Source organism: Monodelphis domestica, chromosome 1, assembly GCF_027887165.1.
Source record: "Monodelphis domestica isolate mMonDom1 chromosome 1, mMonDom1.pri, whole genome shotgun sequence".
Lineage (NCBI taxonomy): Eukaryota > Metazoa > Chordata > Mammalia > Didelphimorphia > Didelphidae > Monodelphis > Monodelphis domestica.
The window spans coordinates 713,957,040-713,976,268 of NC_077227.1; the positions used below are offsets into that span (position 1 = coordinate 713,957,040).

The following is a 19,229-nucleotide window of genomic DNA, read 5'->3' on the forward strand; positions in this document are numbered from 1 at the left end:
CATTATTCCGAGAGGAAGTATATAGCTCATACCAGACTGCCACAGGGGTCCAGGACATAAAAGAGGATAGGGATCCCTGCCCTAGGGTTTCTTCTACCTCTAAGTCCTGTGATTATTTTGAACACGTTTACTAAGAAGCAAATTCACTCTAGAACAAGCACACCTACCTGACAAAAATGTTTCTGAGCTTCCATTTTGCATATGAAAATCTGTTGGGTGAATTCCATCTTGGCGGTCAGACTTTGTGGTTATCCCCAGGGATGGCTTATTCTACCTTCTGTTTGCAGGCTGACCCATAAAAGATCTTAAGTTTCCAATCAGGAGATGGTTTCTCATGGGTCAGTGGTTTGACAGTCAGAAAGGCTCTAAAAAAATAGGCAATTTGCTTTTAGTGTAAATGATAGTTATCTGGACACACAAACAGTACTTTTTAATGTATACAAGGTGACTCCCAAGTCAGTACAGTAAAACTTAAAACCACACTAAGACTTTTGGGACACCCTGGAATAATCCAGGACCCTTAGCCGGTTTGTGCAGTTAGTTCCCTTTTCTCTTCCGTAGAGGGCGGTACAGAGCAGGGGCGTTTGCATTGCAGTGGAGACCCAACAGGTGAGGGCAAGGCTCATTGGATTAAAGGCGGGGCACGCGCTACGTTGGGGGCGGGACAAATTCTAGATCTGCCCCTCTTCAGTTCGGAGCATGTAGCGATTGGCTGGGGGAGTTATCGCTTAACAGAGCCCGTAGGCGGAGGGAGGAAGAGGGCTGTGTCCTGGCAAAGGAGGGGAGTGGGTGACGCGGAGGTTGTGGTGGCAGTGGCTACTGCGACCCCCTCGGCTCTTCCCGTTGTCCTCTTCCGCAGGTGAATGGCTGCGGAATGGAAAGCGAGGGGAGCGGCGGGAGCGGGGGCTCGGCGGGGCTCCTGCAACAGATCCTGAGCCTGAAGCTGGTGCCGCGGGTGGGCAACGGGACGCTGTGCCCCAACTCCACCTCCCTCTGCTCTTTTCCAGGTACCGGTCGCGCCTGCGCCTGCGCAAGACCCCTGGGGCGGCCGGGGCGGGGGGCGGGGAGCGGGCCCCCTCCCCCTCACGCTGTCATGTGACTGCCACCAGGCGCCGCCCTCTCTAGAGAGAGCGAATGGCTGAGCCGGAAGGCCCGGCTCCTCTCTCCCGTTTTTGCTAATCCGGGCGGTAGGTGCTTGCATAGACAAGGGCGGGGCTGCCTCGCTTTTCCAAATTTTCTGGCCCTGGCAGCGATGTGTATTTAAGTGTGAGTGTCTCGGCGATAGCCTTTCCGGTTACTTAGAATGGGGAGCAGGCCGACCTGGCCCGTCTTCTAAACCTCTGGGACGTTTAAGTAATGATAAGAACCAGAGTTCGCATTTCTGTCGCGCTAGAAGGGTTGCAAAGTACTTTACCAATAGAATCTCATTTGTTCCTTACAACAACTCTGCCAGGTCACCCATTTTGCAGATGAGAAAACTGAGGCAGACAGCTGCCCTGTTTCCCCTTCCCACAACTGCCAATTGTCTGGAGTGCCAGGGACAAATCGAAGGCAACAAACTTAAACTTCCCCGAGGTCCTAGGAAATACTAAGAAAAAACCATATTCCCTATATCCAGTTCCAGGACCTAAAGATTTATTGTTGGAGGGAGCAGGTAGGTGGCTCAAGGATTTTGAGCCAGACCTAGTGATGGGAGGTTCTGAGTTCAAACGTGGCCTCAGACCCTTCTTACCTGTGTGACTGTGAGCAAGTCACTTAACCCCCATTGCCTAGCCCTTACCAAGGGTTTTAAAAACAACAGCAACAAGGCTCCTGTGAACTCTTTTGCACCCAGGGATGGTTTTGGTCTGAATCTGCATGACACAGATGGATGTGTAATACCTGCCTAGCAGGTTTTCTGAATAGTTTATGAAATATCTGTGGGAGAATTAATAACCTGATTGGAATAGAGGCCATTGTAGTAATTTTTAATCATGGCTAGAAACATACTTCTTTGACAGCTAGTTGCCCGCATTGATTAAAAAGAACATGTTTGACAGCATGCCACTCCAAAATAAGTTTAAGGGAGAATGTGCTATTTTTAAAAATCAGAAATTCATATAACTCCCTACAACCACAGAAAAGCTAAACTCAGATTGCCTCTTTTAAAAAATGTTACCTCTTTCTATTTTGTGTGGACTGAGAAAAATGGGTTTGAGGGGTAGTGCTAGATAATTTTGAAAAGTGATATATGAAGAGACTTGTGTTCTAGTTCTGACCCTGCTACTTATCTGTTATCTTGGGGAAGTAGTTTCTTAAAGTCTCTAAGCCTCAGTTGCCTCATCTGTAAAATGAGAAGGTCTTACTAGATGCTTTAGTTCCCTTTTAATTCTTAACTTTTTTTAACTGAATGCTTTTCATAATTCTCATTTTCTTCAATTTTTTCAAAAAATTTTATCATATGACTGGGCTAAGTTCTAGAAATAGAAAGATGAAGTTCCCTGGCCTCAGGGAGCGGAAAGCCCAGAGACAGGATAAGATATGTATCCACATAGATGTTAGATATAGATAAGTTAGAATAGGATTATGAGTGATACAAGAAGTTTGAGGAATGGGAGAGTCAGAACTGCCAGGTGAGTATCAAGGAAGGCTTCCTGGAGAAGATTCCACTTGAGATAGGGCATTGAAGGAAGGAAAATACTTCAGTATTTGATCCTTAAGTAAGTCTTGGGCTTAGGAAGTGCAAGGTTCCTGCCTACTTTTCAAATGAAGCTATCTAGTCAGATGTTAATGGATTTGACACAAAATTCCAAATATTAAGTTAAACTGTGTTTTAAACACACATAAACTTCTAAGTCCAGTATTTTTTCCAGTCCACCTGTGGTATAGTGGGAAAAACGCAGGTGCTGGAGGTGGGTAGTTGAGAAGAACTGTGTTGAAGTCCTTTTCTCTGATGACATACTGCTTGAGTGACTATATACAAATATTTAAACAGTACTCCAAGCAGCTATTTGCACAGATATTTCAATACTTGAAGCTTCCCTTTTGGACATAGGAACATAGGTATAGAACCTGCTAAAAACCCCAAACAGAGCCAGAGCAACTCCAGTAGCAGTGACTGACTTAGTCTGCTTTTAGTACAGAAAGTTAGAATCATTCTGGGTACAGAGAAGTTTCTTCTGTGTAAGAAGCCTTTCTGACAAGTCATTCTGTTGGGTTTTGGTGGTTATAAATACAGTTAAGGATAGTGATGGCCTTTTAAATTGTTCTTTACTGAGATTCCAAAATCTATCTCAATTTTGCTTATACAAGGTGTCTTGAATCTTGACATGGTTCCCATTTTGGTCCTGTTAAAAGGGTTACTTGGGTTTTATTGTCCACTCAGCATGGAAAGTCTATTGCTTTGAATAGCCTGAGGTTTATCACTCAGGAAATTATGAATTGATTTTTTTTCTACTTGCATTTATATTTGGCTCCTGGTCTATTGCTTAACTCTCTTTACATTTGTTTATTGCCTTTTTAAGGAAATAAGTTTGACTCTTTCCTCTCTCCTAATACTGTCCTTTGAGTCAATAAGGAATGAAACTTTCCAGCATTTTCACAATTTGTCGTTGGAAGGGCCTTCAGTGGTCATGTAGTCTATCCCATACCTGAAGGAAATATTTACACTGATCAACTACCAGACAAGCTTTCATCTAGCCTTTGCTCAAGACCTTCAATGAGGGGGAGCCCCACTATCACTTGAGACAACCCATTTGAGCAGCTAGATTTTACAGTGGATTCAGTCCCTGGCCTGCAGTCAGGAAGACATGAGTTGAAATTAGGGCTCAGACACTAGCTTAACAACTGGGCAAGTTGTTAAGTGCCTGTCTGCCTCAGTTCCCTCATCTGCTATAAAATAGCACTTACCTCCCAGGGTTGTTTGTAAGGCTCAAACAAGATAATAATTGTAAAGTGCTAAATATGGTATTTGGCACTTAGCAAGCTCTATATAAGTGTTAGTTATTATTATTACTTCTTAATGTCTCTGTTAGAAAAGCTTTTCCTAACAAGATGCTTGAGTTTTTATCCTTGCAACTTCTGCCTGTGTCCTCTAGGCCCTCTAGGGCCAAATAGAGTAAGTCTAATCTCTCTTACACAAGACAGCCCTTCCCATACTTAGGCATAGCCATCATATGCTGAGGCTTTTCTTCTCTAGGAGAAAAATCTCCAGGTCCTCAACAAATGCTTGGATGACTTGGACTCAAAGCTCTTTCATGTCAGGGTTAGCAATGCCTTCTTAAACTGTGACACCCAGAACCCAATTCAGCATTCCATTTGTGGTTTGACAGGGAAAAGTGCAGCCACTTTTCTGGAAGCTGTGCCTCTCTGCATGTAGCTCAAGATTGTTTTGGGGGATTTTTTGGCTGCCAGATTACTGGGCTTACAGAACTAAACCCCTCATCTTTTTTTCCTTTGGACGAATTACTATTTAATCACGCCTTCTGCATCTGATTTGTGAAGCTGATTTTTTTTTTTACTCAAGTGTAGTAAGACTATATTTGTCCCTGTTGAATTTCAGCTGACTAGATTCAGCCTCTTGCTCTAGGCTGGCAAGATCTTTTGGGATCTTGATTCTGTCATCCAGCATGTCAGCTGCTCCTCTCAGAAAGTTTCTGTTGAAGGCAGCTGCATGGCTGGATGGATAGAGAACCAGAGGGGAAGTCCTGGGTTCAATGTGGCCTCTGACACTTCCTACTTTTTTTATTCTTGGGCAGATCATTTAATCCCAGTGGTTTAGTCTTTACTGTTCTACTTTGAAACAGATACTTATATCAATTCTAAGGCAGAAGTTGAAAATTTAAAGGGAAAGAAAAGAGAGAGAGAGAGACAGAAAGAGAGAGAGAGAGGGAGGGAGGGAGGGAGGGAGGGAGGGAGGGAGGAAGGAAGGAAGGAAGGAAGGAAGGAAGGAAGGAAGGAAGGAAGGAAGGAAGGAAGGAAGGAAGGAAGGAAGGAAAGAAAGGAGAAAGTTTAATCAGATTCACTCCCAAAGGGGATCTTAGTTTTGTACTAATGGGATTATTAAACTGTTGAAACTTTGGGTTTAATGAAAATTTTTTCATTTCTGTTATATTTTATGCCATTTTATTTACATATTTTGAGTTTTAGAGAGAAGTTTCAGATCATCTTTTAGAAATGGATCTATGAAAAAGCATTTTATATAGCATTGACAAAGCATTTCTTATTTGTATACTTATATAGCTTCCTAGCTAAATGTTAAAACTCTAAAATGTGGCTTTATCATTGGCTTTTTAAATGTTTGTTATTCAAGGTGGTTTTCAGCAAAATGGTTGAGATCATTGAAATGACATTGACATTTTATGAACACATACATTGTTAAAAAAAACCTTGTATTTGCAGATTTGATACTGGCCTCAATCAGGAAATTCCTACTTTTTGCTGCTCCAGTTCCTATAGTTCAGTAACTAAATGCTGTGGCAGCATCTCCATGCTTAGTCCTATCTACCTTTCTCTTTCCTTCTACTTCACCCTCTGGATACAGCTCTTCCCTATCTTTCATTTCTTCCTCTAACATTCTTTCACTTTCTCTGCATTCCAGAAGTCAGACTTTGCCTAAAGCACCTCACCTTTGGCCATCCTCTCTAGGGCTAGCCATTTCCCACCTCATGAAGAGGTCCTTGCTGACACTTCCAGCTTCTATCTTTGCCACTATCACAAAGCCCCCTTCCTAACCTCATGTCACTCAGACATCTTCTACAACAAATTCTTTCTTTATTCCTGTTTCACATGAAGAAGTGGCTTTTCCTCTTTGCAAGGGCAAGCCCCCTTTGTATGAGTGATCCCAATTCATCCTGACTTTGCCAGCAGATTGCCCCATCTATCATCCTTACAATTTCATTCCTTTCATTCACTCCCTTTCTACTAGCTGCTTCCCTCTGTCTATAAACATACCCATTTTTCCTCCTATCCATAAAAAAAAAAACTTTTACTTTATCCAACCATCTATCTCTCCAAATGTCATCCCATATCTTTCCTCCCCAACTCCCAAGAAGTTGTGGCTAAAATCCTTGAGAATACCATCTTTAATAGGTACAGTCCAGCTTCCTATTTCATTGTTAAACTGAAACCATTCTCCAGTTACTTGTAGTCTCTTAATTGTCAAGTCTCAGCTTTTGACACTGCCAGTGAGACTCTTCTTGATTCTCTCCTCTCTAGGTTTGGTTGTGCTGCTCTCTCCGGGTTCTTCTCCTGTCTGTCTAACACATCATCCAGGTCATGCTTTCTAATTGTGGGTGAACTCCAAGAGGACTTCATACTACACTTTCTTCCCCATCAATATTATTTAATTTGGTGATCTCATCAGTTCCTATGGTTTCAGTTATGTCTATGCAGATAGACATAACTGGGCAGGTAGATCTCAAAGTACATAGAGTACCTTACCTAGAGTTAGGAAGTCTCCTCTTCCTGAGTCCAGATCTGGCCTCAGACACTTATTAGGTCACTGTATGACCGTGGGCAAGTTATTTAACCCTATTTGCCTCAGTTTCCTCATCTGTAAAATGAGCTAGAGCACGAAATGGCAAACCACTCCAGAATCATTGACAAGGAACCCCCAAACTGCTGAACAACAACAACTGAATGATTTGGATACTAACAAGAAATACCCACATAACATAACCATGCCCTCTTCTTACCCAGTAAAGACTCCAGGAAGAAGAATCAGCTGAAAATACCATTAATATCACTTCTGATTAGAATTTCAAATTCTGCCAACAGTCCTTTATAAGTTATTAGTATGAGAATTGAGTTGTAAGTGAAAACAAAGTGAAGAAAATTAAAGATTTGTAGGCTTAACAGTGAATCATTTTTTTAAAACCCTTACTGTCTGTCTTGGGGTCAATACTATGTATTGGCTCCAAGGCAGAAGAGTGGTAAGGGCTAGGCAATGGGGGTTAAGTGACTTGCCCAGGGTCACACAGCTGGGAAGTGTCTGAGGCCAGATTTGAACCTGGGACCTCCTGTCTCTAGACCTGGATCTCAATCCACTGAGCTACCCAGCTTCCTCCCAGCAAATCATTTTTAGGCTTTTTGAAATTTAAAATCAGACATTAAATGAAATAAAATACAGCATCCATGAGAAATTACATTTAAAATGCTTCCTTCAAAAGTTACAATCATTTCCAAAAAACGTAAAGGTAGTGTCTGGGGTGGGTTTGAGTTTTTTTGGGCAAGGGAGGAATGAATTAACCTAAATAGCTTCATATATATGTATACTTTAAAAAATTATGTCTATAGACACACACATATGTATACACATGTACACATATATATGCCTTAAAATAATAGGACTTAAGATTTGAATTCATTTAAGATTTTAGTTATAATTGAGAAAAAAAGGTTTTATTATAAAATACCAGATTCACAGTATAGTGTATGTGTGTGTGTGTGTATATATATATACAAATACACATATATGTGGATATGGATAGGATTATTAAAGGGATTTCAGAGGAAAAATAATTTTAATCTATAGGGCACTTTTTTTTTAAACCCTTCCTTTCTGTCTTGGGATTAATACTGTGTATTGATTCCAAGGCAGAAAGAATGGTAAGGGCTAGGCAATGGGGGTTAAGTGACTTGTATAGGGCATTTTTGAAAAACTAAGTAATTTCCTTCCAGTCTATTGTACCTTTACTTGCCATCTGTTTGAGAGCTCTTTATTGATTGCTGTAGAATTAAAATCCTGTCAGTATCATTCCCATCCTCTCTCCTCCTTTGCTTCAGGTTTCAAGGCTAAGGTGGCCCTTCCCTTTGCTAGTCACAACCCTTCTACTTATTTCCTTGATCTTATGAGTGTGTATCTCTTTCAGGAGCTTTGATCATCTCCTCTTTCCCTAATTTTCAACCTTTTCTCCTCCAGGGTCTCTTTATCCTTTACCTATAAACATACCAAGATTTCCCTTATTCTTAAAAACCAAACTTCATTTACTACTACCATCCTCAGGTTACTTGCTTTTTATCTCTCTTCCCAAACTGTCTATGTGACTTTGGAAAAGTTATTTTAAATACCCTGACTTCCCTTTCCTCATCTGTAAAATGAGGGGATTAGATTAGATGTCTTCTGAGAGCTCTGCCCAATTCTAGATCTAGGATCTGATAAAAAGCTGTCTTCACTAAGTTGTCACCTCTATATTTCTTCCAATTAACTTTTCAGTCCTTCGCAAAATGGCTCCCTCCCTTCCCCACTACCCTTTCTTGAGTCACCAGGGATTGTTTTATAGCTACATCCAAAGTCCTTGTTGTTCTTGACCTGAGTAAATCAGTGCCTCTACTTACTCAAGGATCAAGGGAAGCCCTGATAAAAGGTATGCTCTTTCCCCAGCCCCTTCTCCTTGTGCCTGTCCTTCCAATTATATTCAATATAATCTACTGTTTCATCACCCTAATGTTTCCAGTAATTTGAATTTTTCCTCTACCACAAAGAAACCAGGAGTTAACTAGAGATCGAGATAAGTGTGAATTTTGCCTAAATGTTAGGAATTTTCCTAACTGGGGGCTTAGAGGGACTGTGAATGAATTTAACTTTTTTTTCTAAAATAAACTCTCTAAATCTAAAGAAGAGGGAACCCTATGGACTTTGGGGATCATCATAATACCTTCAGGCTTAAAATGAATTGTCGTAACAGGGTATTATACTTTGCTAGCATAAAAATCTACTGTGCTATGGCTCCATTCTGAATTGGTGGGCTTCATAGCCTAAAGCTCTCTTCCCTGACTGCCATTAGCTATTCTTCATACCCATCCATGTCAACCCCATTCTTCTCCAATCCCAAATATCACCTATTTCCCCTTTACCGTGTCTTCTGGAGCCTTCTTTGGATGTTAAACTGCTTTACCTATTATACTGTGCTCACGACCCAAGAACTACTTTGTACATATCTTGTATTTATATATGCTATTCCTTTTCCCCCCACCATAGAATGGAAGTTCTGGGGTGTCAGGAGCTATTTAGTTTTGCCTTTGTATCCCCAGCCCTGGCATAGCTCCTGGTACATAGCAGAAACTTATTAAATGCTTGCTGAATAAAATCAGATTTAATATTGAAAGCTTTATGTATGATAAAACACTCTTAGAAATGCTTTCTCTCCTCCTGTGGCCCCCATGCTAGTGCCCAATTTTCTAAAACAAGTTTGAATTCATTTTGAGTGTTTTATGTATATACATGTTATCTCCTCATTAGAAAGTGAGTTTCTTGCGGGTGGGCATCATTTCTCCTGTCTTAGTATCTCACTCAACCCCTTGGAACCCACTGCCTGGCACACAGTTGGTGCTTAGTACATGCTTACTGATTGGCGGGGCAGCTAGGTAGTACTGCAGTGAATAGAGTGCCAGGCGAGGAGTCAGGAAGACTCCTCTTCCCGAGTTTGTGTGACCTCAGATAACTTACTTACTATGTGACCCTGGGCAAAGTTTATGGCCCTTTTGGCCTCAGGTTCCTTGTCTATAAAATGAACTGGAGAAGTAAATGGCAAACCACTCTAATACCTTTGTCAAGAACCCCCCCCCCCCAAAAGTTGGACTTGATTGAAAAAATGATGGAGCAACTTATTTACTCTCCATCCTCCATAGCTCTAGAGTGAATTGGGGATGTGTTTAGATAATTTATTTTTAGAGACAACAAGGTGGCTCAGTAGAGAGAGCACTAGGCCTGGAATGGGAAATCCTTAGTTCAGATTTACTAGTTCTTGACTTTGTGGTGAGACTTCCATTCCTAAAATTTCCTTAAGCAATATGACATGTGGAAGGAATGAACTATTGTGCAATGTGTAGCATAGGCAACTGGTGACACAGTGGATAAAGTGCTAGCTGTGTTACCCTGGACCAGTCATTTAACCTCTGAGGTTTGCCTTAATCCACTGGACAAGAAAATGACAAACTACCCCAGGTTCCCTGCCAAGAAAACCCCATGGATGGTATTGGCTTGTTATGGTCCATGGGATCAGGAAGAGTCCGACAGAACTGAACAGTGCTGACTGATTGTCCATCAGCTCTTTGCTGAGATAGGAAGGAAACAATATGCATTTATTAAGTGCTTACTGTGTGCCAGGCACTGTGCTAACGCACAAATAGGCAACAAGAACTGTCCTAGTACAAAGAGAAAATTGGACTAATCTTTAATGAAGTTGGTGAAAATCAAGGCTTATCAAGTTTATGAACAGTTGAGTTTGAAACGATTTACAGTTTTTTACCTAAGAAAGATATTTTTGATTTTTCAAAAGTTAAATTGATTTTTAAACTCTGAATCAAGGATTTGTTGGTTTTTGTTTTTGTATTTGGTAGGTCCCATACAGCCCATTTACAAATGAGCCTTCTGCATTTGAACCTTAATTTGGACTCAAGTCTGCATAACTCATGATAGCTCAGAATTTAGAGTGAGATGGTTCATTCATCCTCTGCTCTGGGGAAGTGGTTGTATTTTTCAAATGGAGTCAGATTTGGGGTTAACTCTTTTGAGTTTTTGTTGGTGGTAGCTATGTTCACTTCACTGAGTACATATACTTGATTGATAGATCAGTGCTGATTTAATGGTTTTCAGATTTGGATTTGGGGTTTTATTAAGACTATCTTTTACAATGATCATAGCAGGGAAACTCAATCTCAGACTTTTAATTTTCCCCTCTAGAAATGTGGTATGGCGTGTTCTTGTGGGCACTGGTATCTTCTCTCTCCTTCCACGTCCCTGCTGGATTACTGGCACTATTCACCCTCAGACATCACAAATATGGTAGGTTCATGTCTGTAAGCATCCTGTTGATGGGCATCGTGGGACCAATTACTGCTGGAATCTTGACAAGTATGTTAGACGTTAAAAAATATTGGTTGAACAAGTTTGATGTGTCTAATCAACTAACTTTAAGGATCGTTTTAGGAACTTGCTTGAGTGGGACTAACAAAAAGAATAAAATTTTATGAGGTTTTTTGATTTGACTGATCTCTTACTTTCTGTTACCTGGCTCAGATTTTCTCCTTTCATTCCAGAGGACTTTTTCTGAAAGTCCACTCCCTGTCTTGTGAATTGAGGCCTTTTGGAAAGGGGGGTAGGGGAGTGGACATACACCTCTCTTTTGATGGAAGTCATCCCTTCTTTTTTGTTAGCTACTGTTTCTGTATGACTTACCTACTGGCATTGGGGAAGGAAATAAGCTTTTACATAGCACCTACTATGTGCCAGGCCCAGAGCTTAAGTGCTTTTTCCAATTATGATTGCCTTGGATCCTCATAATAACCCTGGGAGGTAGGCATTATTATCATCCCCATTTCACAATTGAGAAAACTGAGGCAGAGGTTAAGGGACTTGCCCAGGTCACATAGCCAGTAAGTGCCTGGGACTGACTGAATTTAAACTCAAATCTTCCTGACTCCAGGTCCAGTGCTTTATCCACCATGTCACCAGTTGCTTATGCTGCACGTTGCACAGTAGTTCATTCCTTTCACATATTGTCATATTGCTGAAGGAAATTTTAGAGTGGAAGACTAATCACAAAGTCAAGAACTCTTTATACAATGAATAGTTTTATGTTTCTAGTGTGCTTGGGGGGGTGTTTTTTGTTCTTAAGAGTTTCTTAGGAAATTATTTCATTAGGAATAATTATCTTTCAATATAACTTGCTATTTGTGGATATTCCTTTTAAAAGGCAACCTGTTGGGGCAGCTAGGTGGCTCAGTGGATAGAGAGCCAGATCTGGAGACAGGAGGTCCTGGGTTCAAATCTGGCTTTGACACTTCCTAGCTATATGATCCTGGGCAAATCACTTAATCCCAGTCGCCTAGTCCTTACCACTGTTCTTCTGCCTTGGAACCAATTCCGATGTTAAGAAAGAAGGTAAGAGTTTAAAAAAAAAAAGACAACCTTTTGAAATGGAAGAATCATGGACTGAAATGCCAGAAGACAGAGGTCCAAGTCCTAGCTGTAATATTTTCTAGATATATGACCTTGGGCAGGCTAATGTCAAAGTATCAGTATTCTTATTTTTGAAACAGTCATTGATTTTCCTCTCGTTATTTTTGTGAGGATCAAATGAGTTAATGTATGTGAGAGCCTACGTGAAACGATGGTAAGTCTGGTGGGTTTGTTAGTCGGTATGGCACAGTGATAGGATTGGGAGCAGGGAAGAGTTGAGTGGAATCTTGCTTCTGACTGTGTGATTATGGCAAGCCATGTGCCCTCAGTGGGCTGCAGTTGGGCCCCATCTTTTAATGAGGAGTTGGACTAGAGGACTTCTGTGATCCAGTGCTTCTGACATAGGCCTAATATAGTTACAGGTAACTGGCACAAATTTATGTTTCCAAGCAAAGTTAGTCCTTAACTAACCGTTTCTCTCCTTCACCAGAAACAACTTAGTGAGGTGTCCCTTCCTTGTGTGAGTCTCCAAACAATAAGTGAATTTCTTGGAGAAGTTATGCTTATGCTAGACACTGAAGGCTGATGCTAAGTCAGAGGGGCACATGCTGCTGATCTCCTTTATCATGAATGTTTGATTCTTTTTTATTATGTATTGGTTCTAAGGCAGAAAAGCAATAAGGGCTGGGCAGTGGGGGTTAAGGGACTTGCTCAGGGTCACACAACTAGGAAGTGTCTGAGGCCAGATTTCAACCCAGTACCTCCTATCTTGAGGCCTGATTCTTTATCCACTTAGCTGCCCTAAATGTTTTATTGCTCAGAGGATAAAAATCCCCAGCTGGGAATTCAAGAATCTTGAATCTGTTTCTACCTTATTTTTCTAACCTTATATGGAGACTTAAGGTCTATGAATTGGAAGGCACCCAAAGGTCATCGGGCCTAATACCTTTTCTGAGATATGATTCTCCTATATAGCATCTCCAAAGTGCTTATAAACCTTTCATCACCAAGCCTATATTCAACTTCTGTGTTTTGCTTTCTTATAGTACTTATTGATTGTATCATTCATCTTAGCCCTTAGTTATATAATTGCCTTTTGTTTCTGCTGAACTGTTTCATGTGTATTTGGATAATCATTTCAGCTAGATTATATGCTTTTTGTGAGCAGAAATCATGATTTATATTTTTAGAGTGCTTTGCACAAAGTAGATAGATAATCAGTATTGTTTTATGAATGGACAAACTGGGACCAGGGCAATCTCAGCTGTGTGAGTCTGAATCTTCTTTTGGTGTTTAATGGGAACATCAGGAAGAATCTTGGATCCATCTCTTTTCAGCAAGACATATAGTTAATGAAAAAGAAAACCTGTATAAATCTAGCAATTTATCCCCAGCAATTCCATGTGAGTAGAGATTTTCTTCATCCTTCAGGATGTTGCAAAGATTAATGGAAAAATAAGAGGGGAGGGAGTGGTAATCTTCCCCAAAATAGAAAAAAAAACTTTGGCTTTAATAAAACTTTATAGGCTTCTTTCTGCCCAAGAGATATGGAAAAATGAGCTAAACAAAGCAGAGACCATCGCTAGGCCTCTGGCTCGAGCCTTTGAACTTGACTTTGTTGGTTGCTTCCAGAAAGACTTGATTGATTAAATCACTGTGAAATCTAGTTTCAAGAAGCTGCTTCTAAAAATCTCATACAAATGTTAACCTGAGTTAGTTATTTGTAAATTGTGTGCATGGTAGTTAAAACTTTGTGGACTAATCAGATGGGGAAGGAATGGAGGGAAAGGGCCAGTTTTACAAAATTTGTTCTTTAATGTACCAAAAAAAAAATCTGAATTATGTAGCTCAAATCCTCTACAGGCCTTCTTGCATTAACCTTTATTTTTTCCCCTTCTTGCCTTTTAAACAGGTGCAGCTATTGCTGGAGTCTACCGAGCTGCAGGCAAAGAAATGATACCTTTTGAAGCTCTCACTCTAGGTGTTGGCCAGACGTTTTGTGTAGTGGTGGTTTCCTTTTTACGGATTTTAGCAACTCTATAGCCTCTACTTACAGTCTGTGATAGAACAACTCTTGAAGAGAGGATTTCCAAATATTTATTAGGGAAGGGCATTGTTAAAAGTGGCAATTTATTTAAAGTTTTTCAAATTGAAACTGCTTAAACAAGAATATGTGAAGGCCTGCCATCTTGGTCCCTTCTTCAGTTTGAAGACAGTGCTTCATGAGCCAAAGACCTTTCTGGTGATAGATTTCTTATTGAGAAAAACTCATAGGGTTCATCAGATTTCCTCTTTGAAGAATTGTCAAAGTTTGCTCTTTTGTAATTATACCCAAGCCAGCACAGCAGTTGATTTGAATTGCCGTCCCTTGTGCCAGTATTCACTAGGATCTCTAAGAAATTGCAGCATTGTTGTCATCAAATGATTTTTGAAGAGCTCCACAAAAATTGAACTGTTGTAAAGCAAAATAGACTTTGCACAAAGACTTTTGTCTAAGGAGATTTGACTTTATTGAAGTTAGCTTTTTCATTTTTGTTTTTTACATTTTTGTGACATTAAGTGCCAAGTAGGTTTTTGTTTGAGGATTATAACTCTGAGAACAAATGTAATGAAATATTGGAGCAGGGAAATCTGTGTAAAATGTGACATTATGAATAGCATTGGTTCCATTGTTTAAAGGGAAAAAAGTAACAACTACTGAATGATATTAAGTGAGTTAAATATTTTGACCTCTGACTAATAACTTGTAATAAGCTGAGACCTTCTAAGATTTTTTTAAATGTGAAAATGCAGTTTTGTATTATTGAAATATGCTTGCTAATTCAGCCATTTTCTTTCTGAATACCTATCATCTGCACCTTCTTCTCATTCTCTGCTAATTTTATTTGATTTTATTGACAAGGTGCCCAGTAGAAGGTAACTTGCACTGAAAAAATTTTAGGTTGATTATTCAGAATGCACTTTAGTCATTAAGGCAGAAAGAAGAGGATTCTTCTCCAGGTCTGCTCTCAAAGAATCTTGTTCCAAGTGGGGTGCTCCTTACAAGAACTTGGGTGGTAGAAGTTCAGCTGAAAGTAAAGTGGGTGGTCTTGACTGTTTAGTCTATAATTTTTACAGTGTAAAATCTCTACTCAATTGGATCAGAGCTCTTTTATTCCAGAAAGTGCCTAAAATTCACTCTAGTTTATTCTTCTTACTTTTCTCCTTTCACATTCTATCCTTTAAACCAGATCACAGATTTCCTTGAAGAAAATTTGTATTTTACTATGCCAGAAATAGACCTCAGAATTATTTTAGCGACGTTTTTCTCCTTATATTGCCTATTCATCAAATGTAAATTAAAGATTTATTTTTCATTCACTATAGGCCTGAAAACTGTGACCTTAAAGGTGAGAGGATTAATTATAGGATGATGTAAGAAATTATATATCCAGGTTGATTTTGACTACTTAATTTGTTATAGCATGGAATACAGTCAACATTAGGCTTTTTTGATCTGGTTCTAGAATAATTCAGAGTGCTTCAGGTAACCAAATCTTTATCCTTAAATGGAAAAAATTAAAGCTAGGGAATTATTATTATCACTAAATAATAACCCACACTAACACATATATGGTGATACGTATTCTATTTAAAAAGACATATTTATACATCTAATTAATAGTAACATAACATTAATAAGAGAACTATGAAGAAAAATCATGAAGGAATTGCACACAAAATAAAAACTAAGTTAGCACAAATAGAATTCACCCAGGTGATAAATGACCTACACCTGTGAGAAGTAAAAACAAGTAATGTTCTAAGATAATTCTAAATTTCCCAACATAATTTATAGCCATTATTAAAGTCTTATTATTGCAGGCAGTATTAGTCAGTAAGTAAATTTTCCCACATTACATAGCTATTTAATAGTTGATATATTGCACAAAGAGAATGACAATTCATCTTAGAGACCACTTGGGCTTTTGTTTAGATTCATGGAAAGTAGAAAGGTAGAAAATTTAAATTTAATTTAGGAAACTATCCAAAGACTCAGATACATATATTTTTGTGGTATTCTGTGAATTGTGTTCCGAAAGTTGTATACATGCTTTTCCTTTCACCTTTAGACAGAAGTTGTCATGTAACAGTGGCCATTCAGGTGGCATTTTTCAGGACTCTAGCGCTGAAGTTTCATTAGACCTTAGGATGAACATGAATAGTGAATATTAGTTATTTTATTATGTTCAACTTTTAAGGTTCTTAAGCTTCTGAATGTATTTTGATTTTTTTCTTGTTCTTTATTCTCATAGTATCTATGTCATAGTGTAGAGTTTGTTTGTGTTTAAAGTTTGAACTGAGCCCAAGTGTTGCCATGAAGGTTTTAAATCAGGATTGAATCCCAGGTTTTCTTTATATAATCTGTCAGCTACCAGTTTAGGCTCTACAAGTTGAGGGGGCTATAAACCTTAAGCCAAAAAACTCCTAATACTACCTTGTGTTGAACTGACTCCACTTACATTGCTCTGAAATCATTTTTCCAGAAGATTGGGCTACCTTATTCTTAAACCCCTGCTCATCATTGGTACTCTTAAAATAAAATCATTTCTACCATGATATAGATGATATAGTGGCATAAAAAAAAGAAATATCTTTATAGTTATTCTCACATTTATACTTAAGTGTATCTGTGATGTCAATGATATGGATGTTCCATCTAGTGATGCCGATTGCCGCTCATCCATGTCATCTCATTCTGTGGGTCTCTTGACCACAACTTCTCATAAATCCTTACGCAGTGTGCTTAAGGTCTTCCTTTCGATCACAAAAATACTTAATCTTTAGGCATTTCTTCCAAGGAGCCTTTTTGATTGAGTCCATTAGTCCATTTCTGGTGACTGCTCCTTGCAAAAGTACTATCATTGGAAATTTCAGGTTGAAGAAATTTAGCTATATTGCAACACAATATTGGACTCTTTCAACAGGGTTGTAAGAGATTATTTTGATTCTTTTTTTCATAGGATATATCCATGACAGTTGTTATATCCAAAAGGATATATATGTGTGTGTGTTATGTATTATGTGTGCACATATACATATATGAACCATATGTGCATACACACATATATATTTATAATATATTGCTGTTATGGTTCAGGGGATTAGTTGTTGCATTCATGCCCAAATTCAATAAGGCGTCTGGAAAGGTCTGGTTTCCATCTGCTTTTTTTCCCAACTTTTTTTACCTGTTCTGCTTTTATCAGCATATATGTCTTCAAATTACTAGATATTCAGTGTTTATGTGGTCAGCCCCAGTATGTGATATGCTCTCTTTTGAATGGTTTATGAATGCCATATGTAGATTTTATTTGAAATGTATATAGCCTGAATTAAGTTTCAGGAAGCAATTATTTATGTAAAGCTAAACAATGGAACTTCTTTTATTCTATCAGATATGCAGTTATTTAGGTAGAAAAAAAATTGTGGTTTGAACCACACAATTTAATTTATGTTGTCTGGTTTTTCAAATTGCTAATTTAAAAAAAAAACTGAATTTTGTAAAGATAGATGATAATCCCTCTTAATTCCTTTAATGTCAGAAAGATAGCTGATAAAACCAATTTTGTGCCTCTTCCTTAGGGTTTTTTCCCCTCATAAACTACCAAAGATGATCTTTCCTGTCTTTATTGTGGTACTTTGTGGTGGAAAATAAACGTTCATGGAAATGTTTCTAAATGCAGAAAAAATGAGATTCCAGAGTAAAGGAGATCATGGGGACAAAATACATCTTTATTCCAGGATCATCAGCATAGCCTTCTACTTTTCTTTTCTTCTTAGCAATGAAAACCTAAACTTTTATGAAATGTGGAGCTAGTGAGATAAACTTAACTTCTAAATTTTCCTCTTGTATGTTGAAATTTATTCATCTATCAAGCTTTTAAAAACTTTTCAGTTCAACTTTGCTTCCTAATTGCTGTGGTTTAAGTTATAGTCTTATTACATTATAAAGCCTAATAGAAAAAAAGAAACACCAAGGAACAGTTTTGTTGAATGTAAAGCACTGGTGCCATTAATTGTCCATATACAGAAGGCTTTTCACCCTTGTGCACATACTGTATGCTGGTTGTAACTCAAATCAGCTTTACCCTTTTGTATGAAGATTATTTCACTAACTGCTACAGTCAATAAGATCAAATCTTTGTATGAGAGAGAACAACTGAAATTTTATTTTTCTACTGACATTTCTAATGCTGGTGTCAAAGTTTACCAATAAAAATTAATTACATTACTTTAGGCTGGAATTTTATTTCTTTGGTGCAAATAGAGAATGACTGTAGTCTTTAATATTTTTTAAACTGCTATAAGGTGATCAGACCTTTACAGCTTTCAGAAAACGACTATCTAATATGGTTTTTCTTCTTCATTTACAAGATTTTCTATCGTTTCAATATTATCATGTGTTGTATTTTCTATCTCTTGAAGCAGATTTCTTGGCTTTTTAGCTGTTTCAAGATGGAACTCTATTGTGAGATGAAATGTTAACAGATTAAGGAGTTTAAAAACACTTTAGAGATCACTGAAACTGTAGGATGGAACCAGTGTATAATTCTCAGAGTAACATTTTTCTGGGAATTCTAATATTTTGGGGGCTATACAGCTTTTCCTTGCAGGACAAGATTGCACCACCCCCTCCCATTTTTCTAATACAAAAGAGAAAGGGGAGGGGGCAGTGGCCTCCTGAATTTTATTTTTGGGTGCTCTCGGATATAGCCCACAATTAGGGAGCCTCAATTTTATGCCAAACAAAACCAAACTCACTTTATAAATCAACTAACAGAGGCTATAAAGGTAAGTAAATTGCCCACGGTCACACAGGCAGGATTCAATCCCTTCTTCCTGACTGACTGCAAGCCTAGCACTCTATGCCCAATTGTCACAAATTTTAGTTCTGGGAGACCTTAGGAGCTATTTTGTCTTAACTCCTTTATTTTATAGATGAAGAAAATGAGGGTCAGAGGTTAACTGACTTGCCTGAAATGACAGGATTTGAACCCAAGTTCAATGGCGCAAAATTCTCTGGCTAATGTGTTTCTGAACCGTATTTTAAATGCTTTGGCAGAAACTCTCCTTTCCTGGTATTAGGATATACATCTTTCTTCCGCTTATAGTATTTCTACTTATGTTCCAAAATTTGAGGGAAAATACTAAAAAACTTCATCTTTGTTAAGAAGTATTGCCATAACATCAACAAATGTCGGTAAAATCATTGATTGCCAGCTAAACTGTGCAAGAGATATAGTGTGAGATGTAAACAATTCCTATTCTCAAGTTTACAGCCTAGTTAGGTAACAGAATACAGACAAAA

General features: G+C 38.6%; 1 protein-coding gene across 4 annotated transcripts; it reads left to right on the forward strand.

Moving 5' to 3' along the window:
- The first annotated feature begins 673 nt into the window (after positions 1-673).
- TMEM170A (transmembrane protein 170A) lies at positions 674-18,152 on the forward strand. 4 transcript variants are annotated; one of them, XM_056824548.1, is made up of 4 exons: positions 888-1,007; positions 6,196-6,268; positions 10,664-10,834; positions 13,794-18,152. In XM_056824548.1, exons 3-4 carry the CDS (start codon positions 10,666-10,668, stop codon positions 13,922-13,924), a joined length of 300 nt encoding a protein of 99 aa, XP_056680526.1. In that variant the 5' UTR covers positions 888-1,007; positions 6,196-6,268; positions 10,664-10,665; the 3' UTR covers positions 13,925-18,152. The 4 variants fall into 4 exon arrangements, with proteins under 4 accessions (XP_001367605.1, XP_007477462.1, XP_056680526.1 ...); XM_001367568.3 differs by lacking the exon at positions 6,196-6,268 and having other exon boundaries at positions 674-1,007; XM_007477400.3 differs by lacking the exon at positions 6,196-6,268 and having other exon boundaries at positions 695-1,007; positions 10,664-10,765.
- Positions 18,153-19,229: the final 1,077 nt, after the last annotated feature.